This window comes from Sceloporus occidentalis, unplaced genomic scaffold (genome assembly GCF_023333645.1).
Source record: "Sceloporus occidentalis isolate IW3139 unplaced genomic scaffold, rSceOcc1.0.p SCAF_7, whole genome shotgun sequence".
Lineage (NCBI taxonomy): Eukaryota > Metazoa > Chordata > Lepidosauria > Squamata > Phrynosomatidae > Sceloporus > Sceloporus occidentalis.
This window is the reverse complement of record NW_028316987.1, coordinates 96,192,550-96,215,863: the sequence shown is the minus strand read 5'-3', so window position 1 is coordinate 96,215,863 and position 23,314 is coordinate 96,192,550. Positions and strand designations below refer to the sequence as shown.

General features: G+C 44.3%; 1 protein-coding gene, 1 long non-coding RNA gene and 2 other non-coding genes across 5 annotated transcripts in view; 3 read left to right on the top strand and 1 right to left on the bottom strand.

The window, feature by feature from the left end:
- The window catches only part of LOC149310175 (cerebral cavernous malformations 2 protein), a 32,426-nt gene extending 18,185 nt beyond the window's left edge, over positions 1-14,241 (bottom strand). The window contains exon 1 of the mRNA XM_089533843.1: positions 14,002-14,241. Within this exon, the coding sequence (XP_089389969.1) occupies positions 14,002-14,058 (57 nt within the window). The 5' untranslated portion in view covers positions 14,059-14,241. The remainder of the gene's footprint in view (positions 1-14,001) is intronic.
- Positions 14,242-15,287: 1,046 nt separating this feature from the next.
- LOC149310172 (uncharacterized) lies at positions 15,288-19,781 on the top strand. 2 transcript variants are annotated; one of them, XR_016281864.1, is made up of 5 exons: positions 15,288-15,413; positions 16,353-16,432; positions 16,813-16,930; positions 19,313-19,403; positions 19,545-19,781. It is a non-coding gene; the product is annotated as an uncharacterized LOC149310172 (long non-coding RNA). The 2 variants fall into 2 exon arrangements; XR_016281863.1 differs by having other exon boundaries at positions 15,288-15,475.
- LOC149310174 (small nucleolar RNA SNORA9) lies at positions 16,471-16,610 on the top strand. Its single transcript, XR_016282041.1, has one exon. It is a non-coding gene; the product is annotated as a small nucleolar RNA SNORA9 (small nucleolar RNA).
- LOC149310173 (small nucleolar RNA SNORA9) lies at positions 17,429-17,566 on the top strand. The gene has a single exon (XR_016282040.1). It is a non-coding gene; the product is annotated as a small nucleolar RNA SNORA9 (small nucleolar RNA).
- Positions 19,782-23,314: the final 3,533 nt, after the last annotated feature.

Below are 23,314 nucleotides of genomic sequence, written 5' to 3'. Positions count from 1 at the left end.
CTCTCAACAGATGGCCACCCAGTCTCTGTTTAAAAGCCTCCAAAGAAGGAGACTCACCATACTCTGAGGCAGCATCTTCCACTGTCAAACACAGCTTACTATGAGGAGATTCTTCCCAATGTTTAGGTGGAATCTCTTTTTCTGTACTTTGCATCCATTACTCTGGGCTCCAGTCTCTGGAGCAGCAGAAAGCAAGCTTCTCTCTCCTCAACATGACATCCAATGTTTAAATAGCACTATCCTATCACCTCTTAAACTTCTCTTTGCCAGGCTAAACATACCCAGCTCCATAAGCCATTCCTCAGAGGGGTTGGTGCTTTCCAGAGCTTTCACCATTTTGGTCACCCTCCTCAGGACACTCTCCAGCTGATCAACATCCTTTTTGAATTGTGGTGCCCAGAACTGGACACAGGTTTATTCCAGGTGAGGCCTGACCAAAGCAGAAGAGAGTGGCACTATTACTTCCTCCCATCTAGACACTACACTCCTCTTTATGCATCCCAGAATAACACTGGCTTTTTAAGCTGCTGCATCACACTCATGTTCAATGTATGGCTTAGATCCCTTTCGCATGTACATACAGTAGAACGACTGCTGAATTCTTCTGCTCGCCCCTCCACACACCTGGGACATCCAAAGTAAGACTGGGAAGAGCACAGGGGCCAATCCCCCCTTCAATACCCCCACTTTACTGGCCAAGCCAATACAACACTGCCCCCAAATATCTCTGAGTCTATCTGCTGCCCTTCCCTCCTGGAATCTTCTTCCCCCACCAACATGGCTCATCACTTCTTTAACCAGTTTCAAAACTGAGTTGAAGGCCATCCTGTTCAGAGAAGCGTTCAAAGGCATCACATGACTATTATTTGTTACTTGACGTTTTTAATTTGTTGCCTGCTTTACTTTATTGTACCCTTTCCTGTACTGTTATGTATTATTTATATGTATTATGCTATTATGTCTTACATTGTACGGCATGGGCAGGTTCATCTATTTTATTGTTTGTATGTACAAGACTGTGTAAATCTACAGCACTATATAAATAAAGCATAATAAAATAATAATAATAATAATAATAATAATAATAATAATAATAATAATGTCCCTTCAGTCTGGAAGCAAATATTGGAACTATCTGCTGGAAAAAAACAGAAGGATGATTGTTTAACAATTACAGATCTGAAGAGAATACCCCACTCCACCCCATCAGTCTTCCATATTAAGATGAGATATGATCTATAATAAAATAACACAAAGGTACTTTTAATAATATCAACAATGATAATGCTAGTGGCTTCTTGCGTAAGCAGTGCCATAAGTAATAGAACAAAGTCACTTTTCGAAATGAATCTTCCAAGCTTTGCTCCTCCTTTTCCAGACACAGGTGTGATCTTGGCAATGGGACAGAGAACTGGACCGCCCAGAGCGGCTCAAGGGGCATTACATGTGCCACATTGCAATGCAAGGATAATCGTAATTCAGCTTTTCCATTAGCCTGATTTGGATGCTAATCCTCTTTGAAGGGCATCAAAGCAGGAGAATTCAGCAGTATTTTTTGCCCTGCAGGCTCCTCTCTTACAAACTGGACATACTGAACTCAAGCCCCCCACATCTCTTAGGAAAAATCCTTATGTCAAAAGTTATCAGCCTTTGTGACACCCAGAAGCCATCACATAAAGCTCAATTACAAACCATTTAATGAAGTACAGCACAAAATTTCAATCATCTCAAGAGCAGGGAATAAGAACAGCAAAGCCTAAAATGAATTCTAAAAACTATAGTAAGAATGCTTTTGCCTGGCACCAAAAATGAGAACAAATCTGGATGCTAGGCAGGCCTCTTTGGGAAGGAGCTTCCCCAACCCATCCTATCTCACCTGGCGAGGGCACAGCTGAATAAATTCTTATTTGAGAAAGTACTTTCTATATGTCTTGTTGCTGTTTGCCTTCAAGCCACTTCTGACTTATGGCAACCCTGTCACAGGACTTTCTTGACAAGATTTCTTCCTGCACATTTATCATAACAAGCTGCTGCAACAATTTCCATTTAGAAACACGGTGCGTGTGTGTGCGTGTGCGCATGTGTGTGTCAAACTGCCAATCAAATGCTGATGCTAGACCTGCTCCTTAACTATGTCTGTCAAAGCTACACAAATGATTTGCAAGTTACAAGCGGTGTTTCCATGTGCCTTCAAGTCACCTGTCCATCCATGAATTTAACAGGATTTTCTTAGATAAGGAATACATAGAGGTGGGGTTGCCAGGCCCTTCCTCTGAAATAGTTTACAGCACCTGGTATTCATTGGCAGTCTCCCATGCAAGTACTAACCAAGTTCTGCTTGGGTAAAATTAAAACCAGACTCTGCTTAGGTTTTGCGATCAGATGCAATCTTTGGGGTATTTAGGCTACTTTACAAGAGAGGAAGAGGAGGAGGAGACTGTGCTTTCGGGAACACAGACCTCACGCTGCAAGTCCATGAGGGTGGGTCTTGCTGCTACCAGGCCTCATCTATTTTGGCATGTGTCCCAACTACACTTGTAAGGGGCTCTCAGTGACCACTCTCCATGCAGGGTCCCAGGCGTATCACTTTGTCACTGACTGCTGCAAAAGAGATTAAATTCCTTAAACAGAAGCCATGCATGAGGCATTCAGAGAGTTGCTAAATTAATTTAAGACTCATATACTACTTATTCAGAAGACTCAAGCATAGCAATAAGCCAGCCACTAGATTTCTTTACAGCTATGGGGGCTTTTTGATGTATAAATGTTTGGCTTGGCTTTTAAGACTTTCCACAATGCTCCTCACCCAGGGAATATGACAGATGCCTGCAAGACAAAGAAGCCCAACCTGTTTTGGATCAGTGCCTGCCATTTCACGTCTGAGTTCTCTTTCCCATCCCTTTAAAGGGAGGCAACGTTGGTGCGTTTTTATACCACATTTCTGTCCTTGAACCTGACAAGAGCTGGGCCAACAGCCCAAATGCCAAAAGCTGGGCTGGGGGAGAAAGGCACAGCCAAAAGTGGCCAGACATTTGTTTCTGTTTCTGAAAAATTAATATGTTCAATAGTGTTGGGGGTACCCTACAATTTGTTTAAATGGTGAGATCAGATCCCATCTGATCTTGGAAGCTAACAAGCACAGAAAACAGGAGGTCAGTCTCTGAGACATTGCTAAGATTCTAGAAGCAGGAAAACTGAAAAGGGCTAGGGTGCTCTTGTTAATATTCCTTTAAAAAAGCAGGAAAGTGGATGAAGGCTCTCTAATGTTCAGAAAGTAAAAGGGATGGGGAACCCAAATCCTCAAAATCCCCATTAGACATGGACCAGGCAGTGTTGGGTATATTTCAGATAGTATAAATATATACAGTCAGACTTCCACATTTGCAGCTTTGATTTTTATGGATTTGATTATCCACGGATTTCATTAATGTGTTTGCTCTAGGAATCTCTAGGTCCTCCAACATGACTCTGTGGTCAACCTCCATCAACAGTCACCCTGAAGGACCTAGAGATTCCCAAGAGAACACTTCTCTAGGCATTTGCAGGTCCTCCAGCGCAATTCGCTACCAGATGTTGAACACAGAGTTGCCCTGAAGAACGTAGAGACCCCTAGAGAAGTGTTCTTTCAAGGTTAAAAAAAACCAGTGTTTTGTATTTGTGGGTTTTCCACTTTCAAGGGGTTCCAGTGTCCCTAACCCCAGTTAATGTGGAGGGTCTACTGTCCAACAAAATCCAAAAAAGTGTGATATTGCTACCGGCCAACCAAAATGCAGGAAACACATCATACAATCTTTCAAACCTTCAGTGTCTTCTTCATCAGACAGAGATATTAAAAAAATCATACAGGAGAAGAAATATGATGATGTTAGAGCCAAAGGCCTACATTTTGGCTGAGATGTTACTTCTGTTGTTGGTTAAGATGGTCTGGAGGGATCTCAATGCAGGCAGATAGCCCTCACCTTCTTGGCCATGTGGGAAACAGAGACAAATGGCAGTAAAAGACAGGCAAAAACATTTCAGTTCCTTTAGCAGCAGAAAAGGAGCTTCTCTGTCTTTTGGCAACATCTTTTTCATCCCTGGAAAAAAGCCCCATGTCCCAGGAACAAAAGTTCAGGTGAAGATAGTTGTGCTAGAAATTTTAACAGCAGCACCCTACTCCTGGACCTTCTGAATTGCATTTTCTCATCTTTCTACCCCACCCTGAAAAAGGTGTGAAGATCCCTTCTGGATTTGTCTATTCTGGATAACAGCTGGATTTTATAAAACCAGGAATGGCAAAGTACAATTTTTAAGTGGCGTCAGATGGCCCTTTCTGGCATCTTATTGCAGCTCCCTCTTTTTTTGCCTTGAAGCTCATATATATTTATGGAAGAGGCTAAAAATATAACCTTAATGGGCTACTTAATCCAGAACTGCTATAAAAATGGGGTGTGACCACTGTGGGCCAGCCCAGCTTTCCTCTCCTTTTGTGCCACAAAGCACATTTGTGAACAGTGTTTGAAGAGGCTTGTGACACACAGCTCTTGTTCATCTGCAGAAAAGGCGGCCACTAAAACATTCCTTTTTAATATTGTAAGCATTGCAGCTAGCAAAGACCAGAGTAATTTGGTTGCAGCACCTTCTGTGCCAAGATGCTGTGTGAGAACCCAAGCCAGATTAAGGTGAGAATAATGGCACAATGAAACAAAGTACTGTATAACTGAACTTGACAGAGAACTGTCTTATTATCCCCTCTGTTGTAAACCGCTCGGATTCCTAGTGATTGGGCGGTATATAAATAAATCTTATTATTATTATTATTATTATTATTATTATTATTATTATTATTAAGGCAGTACAGTCTGATCCCCATATTCATGGGGGATATGTCCCTAGACTTACCATGGATAGCGAGAACCACTGATAATGGCAAATGCTATATTACTGCAGGATGTTGACCTCAGTCATGCTGGAGGATCTCTTGATGCCTAGAGAAGTAGCTTCTCTAGGCATCTGGAGGTCTTCCATCACAACTCTGTGGTCAACTTGTGACCACATAACTTACTGACTGTAGACCTATTCACACATTCACTTTGCCATGGGACATCAAGTCCACTTTGACTTATGACAAACCTATGAATGCTATACAGGATCCCTAGTCATCAACTGCACTGCTTGGTCTTAGAGATTCAGGGCAGCTGTGGTTTGCTGGATGGAGTCAATCCACCTGTAGTGTGGCCCCTCTCTTCTCCTTTGCTCAATTTTTGCCTTTTGACCTAGGGGTCTCATCTTCCAGCACTATTTCTTGCTTCATTCTGGGTTGTCTCATCATATGGCTTTCTAGTTGAAGGCTACTAAGGAGTGATTTGCCAATATTGTTTTTTTGCTCAGCACTGTCAAGTTAGCTGAAGTACCAATGCCGTTGTCTCTAAGAGATCCTCGACTGGTGTCACTTGCCAGTACTGCTGCTGCTCAGTAGCTTCCCTTTTGTAGTTTCTCTATTTGAAAGCATCATGCTTCAGAGAAGATCTGGTCTGAAGCCACAGGCTCTAGCACACTGTACCATCAAGCCTTAGAGCAAAGGTGGGCAAACTGCAGCACCCAGGGATGGACATAGCCCCTAAAGCACCACCTTTGTGGTCCCTGGAATACACCAGCAGTCCCTCCCCAAAACCCTCCAACCCCACATTTTGTTAAAAAAAGTTTCAACATGATTTTGGGGCAAATACTGCCCCAAAACCATGCAGAAAGCACCTCAGAACCCAATGCTACCCTCCAAATACCTGTGTTTCTCTGCAGTCCCTCTCAAAATGGCAACAGGATATGAGACAATGCAATGTCACTTCCTGTCGCCATCTGAAAGGGAGCGCAGAGGAAAACAAATGTATTTGGGATTGCTGTTAGTGTGTGTGTTGCCGAAGTATGTGTGTGAGGCCTGCAAGGGGCTTAGGGAAAAAATTGGCCACTGGTCCCCATGCAGTTGCCAGCACCTGTGTTACAGGGCTTCTCAAGTGACCCAAGTAAATTTGAGAAGCTCCAGAATCCCAACATATGATCATGAAGGCTCATCCATCACTATTGGCAGACCAACAATCCAGCCACAACAATCCTATCCACTGAAGGGTCCTGGCCAACACTGAAAAGTCATTCCATATGGGAAATGGTGGTCACCACACTGGTTAGTTTTTTGCCCTGGGGCTGCACAGATTGCTCAAAAGCAAGACTCATGAAGTCCATTCTTGGATTTGGAAGGGGGTGGGGGGAGAGCCAGGAACACACAGTATTTGATGTTAGTGAAAGGGAAGGCCTGCAACTAATTTAACTCTTGCTCCTGGAGGTTTCGAGAAGAGACAACAACTTTTGTTGTTGTTAGAGAAAAGGCAGTCAGGAGGCATCGAAGGCTGCAAAAATAGCCTGTATTAATCCTGGAGAAACCTGATGGGTGCTATGATAGCCATCTTGAAGTATCTGCAGTATCTGTCATGTGAAAGGTGGAGTGAGCTTGTTTTCTGCTGCTCTAGAAGTCAGGATGTGAGCCAATGGATTCAAATGACAAGAAAAGAGATTCTAACCAAACAATAAGAAAACATTTCTGACGGTAAGAACTCTTTGTTTTATAGAATCCCTTACAATTATTTGGTATTATTAAATACCAATGTCAGAACCATATAGGCCACAGTATTTCCAAGTTCTACATAACGAAGTGAAACCAGGACAGTGACGAAAGCTGACAGAAGGAAATCAACTCATTTGAAATGTGTTGCCAAAAGAATTGTACTGATACCACCGTGGACTGCTAAAATGACAAACAAATGGGTCTTAGAGCAAATCAAGCCTGAACTCTCAGTGGAAGGCAAGATGACTAAAGTGAGGCTGTCATACTTTGGACATAGGAGATGATATGAGGCACAAAGTAAAGGCGATAGGAAAAGATGGAGAGTGAACAACAGTGAGATTGATGCAATGAAGAAAGCCATAACCCTAGTCATGTGTAGGGTCGCCATAAGTTGAAGTTGACTTGACAGCAAATCATTTGTCCACTCTGAGTTAGAGACTGAGAGGAGACTACAAATGACTGCTTCTTTGTTCAGCTTCTATACGTACCCAGTTTCCCGGGAGCAAGTTTCACAGGAAAATCTACTTCAGAGAAAGCATGCACACAATTGGCCTTGCAGCTCCTTTATTTTCAGCTCAGTGAGTGTCAAACACCAATGAAAGAAGCAAAAGGCAGCAAGGTCATGTTACTTGTTGTTAACAAGGATAGAGGGGAACCTTCACAGGACAGACATCATTCCCCAAAGTTTGACCGACAGGTGGCTGGTATGGTTTTTAACCTTTGCTGTTATAGCTCTAATTTTTCTTCCCAGACATTGAAGTGTTCTTTCTCTGCATGACTGGGTGAGAAATGAGAACCAAAACCCCACACTCAAAAGTGACCTTTTGGAATGAGATTAAAAGATAACTCACTGCTTTTTAGGGCATTCCTTCAAATACAAAAGGGTTGATCAGGACAGGCAGTGTCTGAAACAAAAGGCTCTGAAAAGGGGTGCTGATCTTAGGAAGCAAGAGAGAAAGATCTTCCAAAAACTACATTTTAACCTACTTTGCTTGCCCATTACTGCTGAATTCAGCTTTTCCAAACCCAGTGGCTTTGCGGTCAATCCGACTACATCCCCCCACAGCCTCAGCCAGTATGGGAAATGGAATGGCAGCAGATGTAGCCCAACAGGCACCAAGATGGAGAAGACATAAGTAGCGTGTCACTGTACAGCTCTATAAAAGAGATCAATTGAAACTTCTTACTGTCTGGCAAATACAGTTGGCCCTTCACATCTGCAGCTTTGTCTTTTGTGGATTTAATTATCCACGGATTTGATTAATATGGTCTCTCTAGGAATGTCTAGGTCACCCACCATGCTCTGTTCTCAATGTCTGCCAAAAGTCACGCTGGGGGACCTAGAGAGAACACATCTCTAGGTCCTCCAGTGCTATTTCAGAGTCAACTTCTAGCAGATCTTGACCACAGAATTGCCCTGGAGGACCTAAAGATTCCTAGAGGGGTGTTCACTCAGTTTTTTCCACTTTCCTAGGGGCCCTGTGCCCCTAACCCCAGTGAATGCGAAGGGTCCACTGTATAACTAATGAAATCATGAAGTCAAAAGGGGTCCCCAAGAGTCATCTATTCGAGCCTTCTGCCACTTCAGGAATCTGCAGCTAAAGGGTCCCTGAAAAGTGGCCTCCCAAGCTCTGTTTTAAAAATGTCTATCGAAGGGGAGTCTGCAACCTTCCAAGGCAGTCTGTTCTGCTATCAAAAGACCTCTTACTATCAGAATTTTCCCCCTACTCTTTAGCCAAAATCTCCTCTCTCATAATTTGAATCTACTGGTTCAGGCCCGACCATCTGGACCACCTACATCCAGAATGGGCAACTGGTGGTATCCAGGGACCAACTCTTCCTTACCACAAGCCCAAATGCCACTATTTTCCTCTGCAGTCCCTCTCAAGATGAGAGGAGGTGACATTGCATCACTTTCTGTCACCATTATGAGCAGAGGGAAACAGAAGGATTTGGAGACAGTACAGGATTCTGGGATATTTGAAGGGATGGGGTGGGGGTTATTTTTTGCACATTTTCACATGATTGGGGGACTTTCAGCAAGATTATGGGGAAACTGTGGGGAAATTTTATATATATATATATATATATATATATATATTAAATTGTGGAACTGTCCACCCCATGCCCAGCCCTGACCTGACCAAACCCAGCAAAGCAATTTAGAAGGAGAAAGCAGGCACACAGACTTGCAAATATAAAAGACACCAGAGAACACACCAAAACGTCGTTCTGAAAAATACACACCCACGCCCTGAACCCAGCTGAGTGCAGAAGATAAAAGTTCTGTCCAAAACATGACTTCGAATGTCCCACTGTTCCAACTTTTCTCAAGTCCGGCGTGACGGCCAGCCTACAAGCAAACTACCAGTTGGCTTAGGATGATTTCATCTCCACGTCGGTTGGGGAATCGGTTTGGCACATCACGCAATGGGCGGCTCTGCTGCCACCTTCTGAAACGGCCGTTACTGCAGACTCCTACGGTGAAAAATGCAGGATAAAAATAGCTCCTTTTCCCACAGTTATGTCTGAGGCTAGAGAGGGTGGGGAGAGAACGGGCTTCAAAGGTTATGAGCTCATAGGGTGGCTCTTATTCCTCTAAGGATCCTAAAACCAAGTTTTAAAACAGAGAGAGAGAGAGAGATGTTTTTGTGTCTGCATCAAGTTTGCACATCCTCTTAACTAAAGCTAAAGAGGCACCAAAACGGAGCCACAAACGGCTTCTTCGCCTAGCAGTCCATTTCCACACAGAATTCAAAGTGCTGGTTATAACCTTCAAAAGCCCTTCACGGCTTGGGTCCAGCCTATCTGAAATACCATACCTCCCCATATCAAATGACCCACATTTTAAGATCTTCAGAGGAAGGCTTTCTTTCAGACCCACCACCATCACAGGTCCACTAACTGGGAAAAAGGGAGAGCGCCTTCTCAGTGGTTGCTCCCAGGTTGTGGCGCTCCTTCCCACCAGCACAGTGTAGCAGTTTGAGCACTGAGGATTGGACTATGACTCTGGAGCAAACTAGTGCAGCATTCTGTTCGCACAGTGAATGGCCTTTCTGTGCACTACAGGAGGGTCACTAGCAAGACATGAAGGCAACTGAACCCTCCATCTCACACCTTTTCAGCTACTGATAAACAGAGGCGGGCTGCTTGTCACCAGCCACCCAGAGGAGCATTCCATTTTTGTCTTCTGGAACTCAAGGCCATGTATGCAATACTCCCCTCCACTGTTTAATACGGAAATCTATCTTGTGAGGAACAGACCAAGGCTGAGTGATATCTGAACCACTTCTAACCAGACTTTTTAAGCACACCACTGCAGCTGCTGCAGAAAAACTGGGCTGCATGGGGAAGACCAATCCTTGGACCACAAAGTGTAGCTTCCACGGCAAAGACAAAGAACCCACTGGAGCAGCTGAGAAAGAACGATATTATTGCTGCACCTGCACCATGGGTGAAAGATCACCATCTCCGACCAAACGCTTGCCAAGCAGAGCAAAACCAGAAAGGTAATCTCTGCAGGTAAAGTGAAGATTTAATACGTTTTGAGTCACCAATTAATCTCTGCAAGAAATGTTTTATAACTAGATGGTACTTTTCTGGATTCCCACCGGCTCAAAGAAATTCCGACAGACCTAATTCAATTCCACAGTGTAACCAAACTCAAATTAGCTCTACATTTAAATGAGAACACTCCTCTTGGGAAGAGTCAGAAGCATATTTCTGAACAATCAGGCCAAAATAAAGGCCTTCATTGTCCTTGCATGATGTTCCAGTCATGTGCAAGAATTGTCAAATAAACAGTTTCCATTCAACTTTACAGAATTCTTTACATGGAACATCCCAGGCAGATCATCAACTAATGCAACCCCTTACCAATTTCTTTCTGAATTACTATGATGCAGGAAAAGCCACACTGCCTCCTTCTTTCTTCTGGGAAATGCAAGGCAAAGACCTTCCTTCATCCACAAAGTCCCTATTTAACTGCAGGAAACACAGGAAGGGTGGGAAGCCAGAAGCTTTGTCAGCTGTAACCAAGCCTGGTTCTCCCTGCCCCCAGTTTCTGAGAGCAAAGCCCAAAAAAGCAGCAGCCATGCCCTTACCAATAAATCCACATAAAATTAAAATCCTAATAGTGGGCAACCAATATTAGTTGCTGGGGGACCAAGGCCTCTGGAATTTTGTTGCTTAGATATACCACTAAAAATCTAAAGAATAGCACCAAAAATCATGCCAAAACAATAGCAGTCATGGCACGCGGAAGAGAATACATAATATTGTGTGCGCTGTTTGACTCCACAATTCCATTCTGTTGTTAGTTCTCACCACACTTTGTTGTCGTTGTGTGCCATCAAGTTGTCTTTGACCAATGGCAACTGTAAAGCAAATCTATTACAGTGGTTTCTAGGCAATATTTGTTCAGAGGGGATTGTCACCTTGGCCTTACTCTGAGGCTGAGAGAGGGTGGTTCTGCACCGAGTGGGTTTCAAACCAGGGTTCAAACCTTAGTTCCCTGGAGTCTTAATCCAACACTCAAACCATTCAACTATGCTGGCTGTAGTTGTAGCTGTGCCATTTCCCATTTATGTGCTCAAATTACCGTGTCACTGAGGTTTAGCATCCCATCTCCAGCCTTCTTCAACCCACAGCTTTACCCGACTACATTTCCTTCTTTAACTTCTTTTTCACCACTCTCCACACTGTCTCTTTTTCTCCTTCTCCCCATTACAAACCGGATCACACACACAAAAGATAAGGAATAACTCTGTTTCATGGACAACTCTGGCCTTTAGCTCAATACAGTTAAAACAATCTATTAGAAATGAGAAATACAGTGGTCCCTTCACATTTGCTAGGGTTAGGGATGAAGGACCCCCGGGAAAATAAAAAAGAAAGAAAGAAAAAGAACGCAAATAAAAAAAACACTATTCTTTTTACCTGAGAGAACACCTCTCTAGGAATCTTCAGGTCCTCCAGTGCAGCTCTATGGCCAACATCTGCCAGAAGTTGATCACAGAATCATGCTGGAGGATCTGCAAATGCATAGAGAGTGTTTTCTGTAGGGAAATGTAGGTTCTCCAACACATCTCTTTGGTCAATTTCCGGCAGAGCTGTGCTGGAGGACCTAGGATTCCCAGAGAGAACGTATTACTCAAAACTGCAAATGATCCAAGCCTCAGAAGTCAAAGCCGCAAATGTGGAGGACCAAATTGGATAGCCATTTTCCTGCTTAAGGATTAAGGCTGGTCTCCTCACAGATGGAGGAATATCTCCCTCAGAACTACAGCTTTAATATAGGGACAGGCATTATCATTAAATGCTGTGGTTGTGTGTGAAGCAACCACAATTACATTCTGCACACAGACTTTCTGCCTCCTGGTTGCACTGGGTTAATAATCTTCTAGTTTCCTTCAGGCTCCCTGGTATCTCGCCTAGCGCTTGAAAGCTGTTTCCCACGCAAGTCCTCCATTTGCTCCGCACACCTGATGTGAGCCATTGAACAGTTTGTTCTATTACAAAAAGGGAGGAAATCAACCAGAGGAAAAGGGGGGAAAGCAGCACAATGCTTTGAGGTTGTGTACTGCTGGGCATTCAGTCGCTCCCAGCTAGCTGCAATTTGCCACCTTGACATTTAAAAAGAAAGGGAGCGAGGTAATAAGCACCTTTACCTGGCAGGGCAGCCTTCCGTTCTTCACCCTCCATTTGAACATCCCTCGCACCTGCAATTTGCTCTCCTTTCTCTGGTTATTGCTCTGAGTCACTCCTCCTTCACTTGGTTTCAGTCACGCCATCATCCCTCATGTTCCAATCAGCTGGCAGGCAGGTGAATGGATTTCCCCCTAGAGACCTGGTCTCTTTCCATATGAATCCATACCCCATAAAAATCCCTGTTGATCAGAAACTTTTGCTATTTCCTGGTCCCTGTGTCTGAGGGCACTCTGCCCATGCTGGCCCTGTTACCTTGATCTTTAGGGGAAAGGAGAGCCTGCTTCCCAAATATTTCACTATAGACTAATGCACATCCTTCAGATTTTCGTGATTGCCATGGAAGCATTTTGGAGAGAGCAAGGGACCCCCCCCCTTTCTTTTGTATCTGGAAACGTCCCTGCTATTCCAAAAAAACAAAAACATAATACAAAACCCAAAGCACCATTTACGGCAATACCTTTTAATGAGACCAACCAGAAGGTGTGCAGCTCCTGATGCCAGTTTTCCAAATCTCACTGCCTTCTTCGCCAGGGCAAAGGCGGTCATGAAAAAGGCATCCTTTGCAACATGCATTTTTGGGTCCTGTTTCTAGCATTTGATTATTTGGCTCCTGTTGTCAGCATAAATGGCAGAGGATGGATGTGAGAAAGAGAGGGAAAGCCTAACAAGGCTATCATCAAAGTCTGAGGGAGCCCCATTGAACAACTGGGGGCTTCCAGCGTCCTTTAAGACTCCATTAGCTATTCTCTAGATCCCAGTTAACTGCTAACTGTTCTCTAGGTACCAATGCACCCCGTTGTATAATAGCAGACGGACTCCTCCTCTAGCTGTCAATGCACCCCTCGGTATAATGGGGGGATTTTAAAATATCTTCATTTTAAATTGCATTAACGGAGTCTCTATATATCAGAGCGCTCCATTGTAGAATAGGAGGGTTGAAAGGTTTGAAGTAAATAAATGAAATCAGCTTGATAATGATGATGATATTTATTTTTATCTGGCTCCCCCCCCCCAAAAAAAAAACCCCTGGGACTCTGGGAGGCTCACAATTGAAAAGAGAAGTAGAGTTAACAACCTACAAAAGCGTTACCTGAAAACAGAAGGAAACTCTTACGAAATTAAAGCAGATGTTAAATCTCTCGTGTTTAAAAATGTGCTGAAATGTGTTTCAAAGAATGGGAAGCCAGGCTAGAAACAAATCTGGAAGTGGCTTGGATTTCAACACACTTTTTAACCAAATAAACACAATGCAGTTTTAATTAAAAGCGTCTCCTCAGATCCAGGCTTTTCAAAGGGGGGGGGGGATTAACCAGGGCCCCCACAAGCTTCTCTCTCCCCCAAAAGCAGCTCCGGGAGCAGCCTCTCCTCCTTTCAAGTCCCCCAAAATACACACACACACAGAGATATCATGGGCTGCTTTCCATGTTTCGTTGCAAAGGACCTTAACTGATTTATCTTTGGAAGCCGCCTTGGGTTACTCTTCTGGGAGAGGCGGCCTACAAAGGAAGCCAAGAAACACAACCGCCTTGCTTTTAAGAGAGAGATATACACATGTTAATGAAGAGTCCCTAGACCCGACCTGTTTTTAAAGGGGGGGGGGTCTTAACAAGGGCTTCCCAGGAGCCGCTCCGAAGTCCCTGAGACCCAGGGAGCTCCCTCCGGAGCAAAGCCCTGCAGGCGCCCGCCCCTCCGCTCACCTTCTTGCCCCTCTTGCCGCCGCCTCCTCCTCCTCCGCCGCCGCCTTCCTCCTCCATGGCTCAGGCGGGGCCCGGAGGCATCTTCCCCGCCGGGCTCCTTCACGCCGCCATCGGAGCCTCAAGACCAGCCCCAAACAGCGGCGGCGGCGGCAGCACCAACTCCTCCATCGCCGCGGAAACAACTTTTCAATCCTGCCGCCATCTTGGGCGTCGGCGTTCCCGGCATGCACCGCGCCAGACCCTCGCTTTCCCCATTCACTGCCTGCTGGCTGCCTTCGGGGATGACGTCAGTCCTCCGGGAGGGAGGGAGGGCAGACAAGACGCAGAGGCCAGAGCGGCCACAAGGGCGGGAAAGAGGCAAACGGCGCCAAAACTGATGCGACTTCCGGTTGTAATGTTACTCTCAAGTTGTTTAATTCTTTGTTAAGGAGGGAGGGGATGCTGTGGGTCTCATTGCAAGGCTTCAGACGCCCTTCGCCGCTTTGATTGTTCTCGCAGAAGGCGGGATAGGAATAAAAGCTTTATCTTTATTTGTTTTAGTGTTGTTGTAAAATGTCACCCAATAAATAATATATATATATATTAAAGTATATACTATAATTCATAATAAATATAGAACACTTAAATTTATGCATTACATTATGTATAATATATAAATTATAAGATACGATAAATATTATAGATTATAATATATATATATATATATATATGTATAAATTATAATTTAATATATAAATTACATATTACTATTTGCAATATTTACATATAAATTTATATATTTATATAATATATAAATTACAGACTATAATTTTATATATATAATATAAATATATAAATTATAATATATAAATTACATAATTTTATATACACACACACACACATATATATATAGTAACATATATATATATATATATATATATAAAATGAATAATAAAATTATAAAATGATAAATAATAATTATAATGTTATAATAAAATTTAACAAACCAGGCCTGAGTCTGGAAGACCTCGAAGGACTGGGGATTATGGAGGTTTTACGTCGAAGCTGTAAATGTAAACACTCAGTCGGAAGTCTATGATACAACACAAAACGTCTCTAGCCCTTTGGGCTCTCCCTTATTTCCCCGCCCACTCGGTGGAGAAAGTCGGTTTCTGATTGGTAGACGGCTCCGTCCGTCACAGCTGATACCCGATGTAAGTGCAACATCGGTCGCTAGGGGGCAGGCGAGACGTACAAAGGGAAAAGCCCGGTGCGGATGGTGGGGAGGGGAACGCGATGACGTCACGCGCACGCTTTGGAAGCGGTGGAGCTAGGAAGAAGCGGCGACCTGAATATGGCGGCGGCCTGGAAGCTGGATCGGTCGGCATCCGGGGCGAGGGAGGCCACTTGGCGACCTGGAATGTGGCCTAGAGGTACTTTCGCTTCTGGGGCTGAGGAGGGGAGCGGTATTTCGACGAACGGCTGCACGATGGAGGTGAATGTGGCTTTCATTGTGCTCATGCCCCATGCTGGACTACATTTCCCAAGAGGGAGCGCGTGGCCCTTTCGGTTGTGGGAGCCGGGTTCTTGAACAGTGGGATGCTGGGAAGCGTAGGCTGCACCTACCGTGGAGAAATGATGCCATGTGGCCCTACTTTAAGTACTGTAACTCCATCCTATGGTTACCCTGGGGTTTGTAGTTTTTCAAGGTCTTTAGCCTTCCTTTTTGCATCTATATGGTGGAAATGATGGTGTTTGACCTCATATTTTAAGTGATGTAGCGCCATCCTATGGAAACCGATGAGATTTGTAGTTTTACAAGGCCTTTTGCCTTCTCTGGGTGCATCTCCACTGTAGAAATGATGCACTTTGATCCCACTTTCAGTATTGTATATCCATCCTATGGAACCCTATGAGAGTTATAGTTTTACAGGATCCTTTGCCTCTTTTCTCGCACCTAGACTGTAGAAATGATGCTCCATCCTATGGAAACCTATGGGGTTTGTAGTTTTACACGGTCTTTTGCCTTCTTTGGGTGTATCTGTACTGCATAAATGATGCAGTTTAATCCCACTTTAAGTGGTGTACCTCCATCCTATGGAAACCTATGGGGTTTATAGTTTCACAAGGACTTCAGCCTTCCCTCTTGCACCTACACTGTAGAAATAATGCAATTTGTAGCTCCATCCTATAGAAACCTATGGGGTTTATAATTTCACAAGGGTCTGTGGTTTTCTCTGCCGAAGAGCGCCAGCGCCTCCCGAAACTACCAATCCCAATATTGGCATCTAATGTGGTATCAATCCGGATTATTTCTGCAGTGTAGATGCACCTCTTAGATTTGTCTCTATGGAATGTTGTTTGAATTTCAGAAGATCATCTGCGAAGCTGCCAAGGAAATCCTGCCTCCGCTGCCATGGCTGTAAGTCTTTCCACACAAGACTTCTTGGAGGTAAATGGTGCCTTCGTTTCCTTCCCAGAAGGCCGCACTCGCAAGGCTTCCAGCATGGCTGGGTCTGTGGAGTGACCCTGGCCATTCCTGTGGCTCTTGCTAGAGGAGGCGTTTGAGATGGTTTGAGGCCTTTCTCTGCCCCAACGTCAGAGAGAGGTTATAGAAATCTCGGCCAAGCCTTTCTGGGGGAATGTGCAAACCAGCTTTATCCGAATGAAAATGAACCCCCAAAAACCATGGTGTTACTTGACTACATCCCAGAAGAACAGCTCAGGAAAGAGTCATACATTATCCTGGCATCCTTTTGATGTGAAGATGGGGTGCCGAAGCTCCCCGGCTCCTAATGTTTAACTAATGCCTTTCTTTGCTTGGTCTTTCAGTCCAGTCTCTGAGGATGTGGCTCAAGGTGGGACCCAGTGGGGCTGAATAAAATGGCAATGGAGTTTGACCAGGGATCCCAGGGCACTTTCTGGCTCCCTCCAGCTCAGGAGGGAAGAGGTGAGCATTTGCTATGTGGCTTGTGGGATGTTTGCAGGCTCCATGCATTTTGGGGTGGCTTTGTCACAAGAGGGAAATTCCTTCCCCAGCAGAGGGTCCAAATCAGCAGAAGCAACTCAAGCAAAGGGAAAGGGGGGAAAGTTTTTATTTGTGCAGAAGTAGGTCCACCTGGAAGGGTCCAAAGGCGAGACAGCTGAATGGTTCTCGGAATCCAGCTTTTATATCCTTTTACAACCTGGAAACTTTAACATTTAGCTTGAAGCACATCTTCCCTGCCTGCCATTCATCAATACCTTTGGGCTGTCCTGGCTAAGTTTGCTTTAATTTGTTTGTTAAAGTAAACAGTATGTGAAAGTCAGCCAGCAGAAACTTTGAATGTTTACAACAGGGTATCATTTAAGCAGGGGGTTTCTTGATGAACGCTTGTAAATGAAGCAAGAAGTTCCCTTTCTTATCTATATGTTGAGCTATACGTTATTGTCTCTCTGTCTCTCTTCCTCGCAAGCCTTCCAGCGTGGCCAGGTCTTCCCCATGACCCTGATCATTCCTGTAGCGCTTGCAAGATCAGAAATGTGATGGTTTGAGGCCTTTCTCTGCTCCAACTTCAGAGAGAGGTTATAGAAATCTCAAACAAGCCTTGCCCATATTCTCCCCACCATGCATCATTTGGTGCATTTCTTTATCATGCTCTTAGTTGTTGTTGTTGGTATTTGCCATCCAGTTGACTTCAACTTACAACAATCTTATGAATGAGAAGCCTCTAAAATCCCCAGTCGTCCTCAGCCCTGCTCAGATCTTGCAAGGCAGCCATGACTGCCTTGCAGTCTATCTAGCTTTAGTGTGGTCTCTGTTTTCCTACTGATTCCTGGTTTATCAAGCACTTGCCCTTTCCATTGAATTGGATCCCATCTTCGATATACAGTATTGAAGTAATGCTTCCACTGTCAGTTCTGACTTGATTTGCTGTAAGATTCAGCCATTTATCATTTTAGCAGGCCACAGAATGAGCTTTCACATCCAATTGTAAATACTGTAGCCTGGACGTCTTCGATATTTAATGTCTTGTATTATTTTCCTTTGTAAAAGTTAAACAGATAACTTATTCTTCCTATTCTTCATCCTTTTTCAAAAAAAAATCTTGCTGGTTTTATCAGGAGAGATAATGTAGTCCAGTTGGCCCCCTCTGTATCTGCGGCTTCTGCATCCATGGATTCAACCATCCACAGGTTGAAAATATTCCAAAAACTAAACCTGGATTTTGCCATTTTCTATCAAGGCCCCCATTTTACTATGACACTGTAGTTATTGGGACTTGAGCATCCACAGATTTTGGTATCCACATGGGGGCCCTGGAACCAAACCACAGCAGATACCAAGGGCCCACTGTATAGTGGCTTGAGTCTTGGACAAGGACTCCAGGAGACCAGGCACTGAATCTGTGGTCTGGAAACCCACTTGGGCAAGTCACTGTCTCCTAAAATGGTGGGCAGGCTGGCTAGGAAATTCTAGGAGCCCATCATAGTGTTTGTGTAGAGACTAGGAATCCAGGAGAACTGGGTTTGAATCTTCACTCGGCCATGGAAGCCCACTGTGTGGCCTTGGGCAAGTCTTACTCTCTCAGTCTCACTCATCACAGAAGGACAATGCAAACCTCCTTTGAAGAAATCTAGCCAAGAAAACCACATGATAGACATACATACACCGTAAGTCAGAAACTAATATTTCAAGGCACATAACAACAGCTACTTGTCAGAGAAATATATGGAAGGCTAACATCTTTTCTTTGGTATTGACGTTAATGTACTGAGCCAGGCACATAGACTGTTATACTGATGCTTGTGTGAGTGGGTAGGGGGAGTATGTATCCTAGAGTGGGAGAGAATTAAAGCACAGAAGGTACAACCATAATAGGTTATTAATAAGCAGTGCTTGGGTGGTGACACAGACATCCTAGTACAGATGGGCTGACTAATGCATAGAGGCCAGAATTCTGTCAGTGGCTTATGCCTCTTTTTTTGATAGGAAAGTGCCCTATACAAAGCTTCCCCTTCCACAGCTGTTAAACTCCAGGAGGTGCCATTTGGGGAGGCAAGTCAGACGATGAAGTTGATCTTGGTTCCAAAGGAAAGAAAAATGACAAAGAGTTTTCCATTTGGAAGCATACCTTTATTTCTTTTTCCCAAGAGCCCAGACCAGCGGCGTCTTCCTCCTGAATTTCTCCCTTCTCCGTTGTAAGGAGGAGGCCCAGCAGCCCTTCCTGAGGCTTGAGAGCTAATGGTCATACTGCTTGCTCTTGGGAGCCCAATCCTAGTATGTTCATGAAGTCTTTCTCTATTAAAGCTACAAGAGATAGAGCTGAATTTCTATCCTATGTCTCCACAGCATGGAACTGACTTCTGAATAAGCGAGGAGCCCCGTGTGAGACTGACAGAGGCTATGCTTGAATGGCTTGAGTCCCAGTCTTGGGGGAAAGGTGGGTATAAAGTAATTGATAGCCATGGGTGGTGGAAAGGGGAAGGCATACTGCTGGTGGAAACTTTGGTCTTTGTTTCCACAGCTTCTACAAAACTCAAAGCGAGCAGCTTCCAATGCTTTGGCCATTTTATTGTTCCAGGTTGCAAGGAGGGGAAGGCTCCGGCCTGTGCCATCCGGCTGCTGAGATGATGGATGTCTTTGGAGAGTGTTTCTGTCCCAGCACCTGCTGTGGCTGCTGGCTTATTTATTAAGATATGTATGTATGTATGTATGTTATTCTGCCTTCCTCCCAGTACAGGGACTCAATGTGGCTTCACTCTCTCCCACTCTGTCTAAGGTCTCTGGACAATGTACAATAAAACCAACCCAAAGAGTTTCAACTGTGTAAAAGTGAAATCATTTGTTAAGGCTAAAAACATTCTAGACAATATACCCAGTTAAAAATACAGATTTAGAACTGGTTAGAGTAGTTTAAAATAATTCAGGTCTGCATATTTGTGAGGGTTTTGTGTAAAACCAGTTCAGTGCCATAGTATTCAGTGAATAGTTTTGTTTTCACTTTGCACCAGAACGATAGCAGTATTGGCACCAGTTGATACTCCAGGGGAAGGGTGACGGGTGCCACACCAGAGAAAGCCTTTAGCAGCCACTGCTTGCTTTGAGGTGGTAGTCACAGCCCTATGTCATGGGACACCCCCGGGCCAAACTGGTTTTATTCTGGGTCTTTTTGGCTGACTCAACCTGGGAAAGATGCAGCAGTCAAATGTCAGCCTGAAAGAGGAAGTTCACTTCCTCTGCCCAGGGAGCCCACACTTCTTTTTATAGAGATACAAATCACATCATCCTGTGCCATCTTTGTTTCCTGCCTGTACTGTTCCAATCAGGAGATACCTGAAGAAATGGTTTTAGAAAGGACTGGATAAGGGCATCTGGGCAGTGTTGGGAGTGGAGGACATAGATCCTGAGCTGAAGAGACTAAGGGGGTATTAAACCCAACCTCCTGAGCTGCAGATCATGGCAAAGTTCCTCTTTGGATGGCAGTTCCAGAACCACTGCCACCTCCTTCAGCCAGTCTAACCATTGTTCAACAGTGGGATGGACTGTCTCGAAGGATAGTGGGTTCTCCATCTTTGGAGGTCTTTAAGTAGAGGTTGGATGGACATATTTCAGGAGTGCTCTAGTTGTGTGCTCTGACATGGTGGCAGGTTGCACTGAATGGCCCTTGGCGCCCTTTCCAGTTAAGGTTCTGTGATTGCTGCCTAGTTGTACCACTTTTCATGCATTTTCTCCCCTAGCAAAGGATCCTAGAGTTGGAAGGGATCCCAAGGGCCATCCAATTCATCCCGATCCTGCCATGCAAGAAGACACCATCAAAACACTCCTGACAGATGGCCATCTAGTCTCTGTTTAAAAGCCTCCAAAGGAGACTTAACAACTCTTGCCATCCATAAGGCCTTCCTAATGTTTAGGTGGAATCTCTTGTTCTGTATCTTGAACCCATTACTCAGTGTCCTGGTTTCTGGAGCAGCAGAATACAAGCTTGCTCCTTCCATATTATCTATTATCCCCTCTGTTGTAAGCCGCCCGGATTCCCAGTGATTGGGCGGCATTTAAATAAATCCTATTCTTCCATATGACACCCTTACAAAATTTAAACATGGCTATCATGTCTCCTCTTAACCATCTCTTCTTCAGGCTAAACATACCCAACTCCTTACGTCATTCCTCATAGGACTTAGTTTCCAGACCCTTCACCGTTTTGGTCACCCTCCTCTGGACAGTCTCCATCTTCTCCACATCCTTTTTGAATTGTGGTGCCCAAACCTTGACACAGGATTATTCCAGGTGAGGCTTGACCAAAGCAGAAGAGAGTGGCACTATTACTTCTCTCAATCTAGGCTCTTTACTTCTGTAGATGCAGCCTAGTAAGGTCCAAAACACTTCAGAAATATTCCAGTTTGAGACTGCTTTAACTGCCCTGGCTCAGTGCTAGGGAATGCTGGGAATTGTAGTTCACTGTGGCACCAGAGCTGTCTTGAGTCTGACAGACAAGGCTAAATGTCTCACAAAACTACAGTTCCCAGAATTTGCTAGCATTGAGCCTGGGAAGTTAAAGCGGTCTCAAACTGGATTATTTCTGCAGTGTGTTTTGGACCTGTGAAAGAGGTTGGTCTGTTAGTTTTGTAGCTCCAAAACACACATGGCTACTAAACTTGTCCCTGTGTGGCTCCGCTCTTTAACTGACTATCCTGATCCTGTTCAGTCCCCAGGAGGCAAGTTCTTGAGCGACCCATAACCCAGCGTCGCATTCTTCTCAAAAGAGGAAATGACACTCTTAACCACAGGACAAGGTTGGAGGTTTCGCCCAGAAAGCAAGGCAGAAGTGCATGAGCCCAGAAAGGTGGCAGCAATTTCAAAAGAGAGGAGGTGCCCAGGAGCTCAACAAGGCTGGTCAGAGAGCCTTGGCCCTCATCTCTTCCGGTGCTTTTTCCTGTTTGCTCTCCTTTGGATTGCCCCACCGGCTGCCAGAAGCCTGGGAGTTGACGTCCAAATGCATTTCTCAAAATGTGGCCCATGAGAAGCGGGGGAATGACGAAAGCCTGCTGTGTCACGATGGGCAAAACAAAGAAAAGTGAACCATGTTTCCACAGATGGATCTGGTTGTGAGTCATTCTGAGTCCAATTTTGTATCTTCTGTTTCAAGCTCCTCTGAAAGAGCTAAAACCCAAACATGATGCTGCCACGGATTCAGAAACAACAAGGGTTGGTTCCCAATTCTTATCCTTAGAATATCTGGTATAAAACTTTCAAAATCCTTGTCAAAAAGGATCTAAAATTGCCCTGAATGCTCGAACTGTAGGATTGGAAGGCATTCCTTGGAGAAGTCATTTAACTCATCTTCCCAGTGCAAGCAAATCCAAACTGAAAGCTGATAAAGTAACTAAAGATCATTAATACCAATGGATTTTGCTTCACTCTTGGTACATTACATGACTTTTTAAATACTGTATTATTTAATTACCTTTGTTACCCCAAAGTAACTAATAGATAATTATTAATTGCAGATAATTACTGTGAGAGCCAGCATAGAGTAGTAGTTTGAGCATTGGACTCAAGAGGACCAGGTCTGATTCCCAGCTCTGCCATGGTAACCCACTGGGTGATGTTGGGCAAGTCACACTCTCTCAGCCTCAAGGGAAAATGATGGCAAACCCCCTCTGAAGGAAAACTGTATGATAGGTTTGCCTTAGGATTGCCATAAGTTGGAAAAGACTTGGAGGCACACGACAACAACAACAACAACAACAGTGATTATAACTTGTTCTCTGATCTGCTTGCTCCAGAGCACTGTATTTGCCTGGGCTTGTGGTAGCAGGACTATTCCAAGCCCTAAGACTTCTGGGCTAAAACCTGGGATTTAGGGACAACTGTGTGTAAAGTCATAGGGGCTGCTCCATGATGATGAGACTGAAGGGTGATCTCACCTTGTGAGGTTATTAAGCACAAGACATTAAGCATCAACCACAGGTGCACATAATATGCCCTTTGCAAGGAAAGTGTAAAAAAACGAGTGTTAAGAAATGTGGGAAATAGACATACACACTTTTAAAGACAGCAGTGTCACTCTGAGATTCCTTCTAAGTGGAGGAAAGAAAGCAGGAGGTTTGGAAACCCTGCATGTGTCACTTGAACTTTGCTTTTGGGAAAGGAAAGTCCCCTTTGCTGGTGCTGGAGGTGAGTTGTTTCCTTTGCAGGAAGGAAAGAAAGACCTACAAATGTCACATAAACGTTAGTGTCCTTTTAGAGAAAAACAGGCCAGGCGGGGAGAAAGTCAGTGCAGAAGTCAAACGGGTTCTGAATGCTACACATGTGCCCTTCATTTATGACTTTTAGGGGCACAAAATAAAA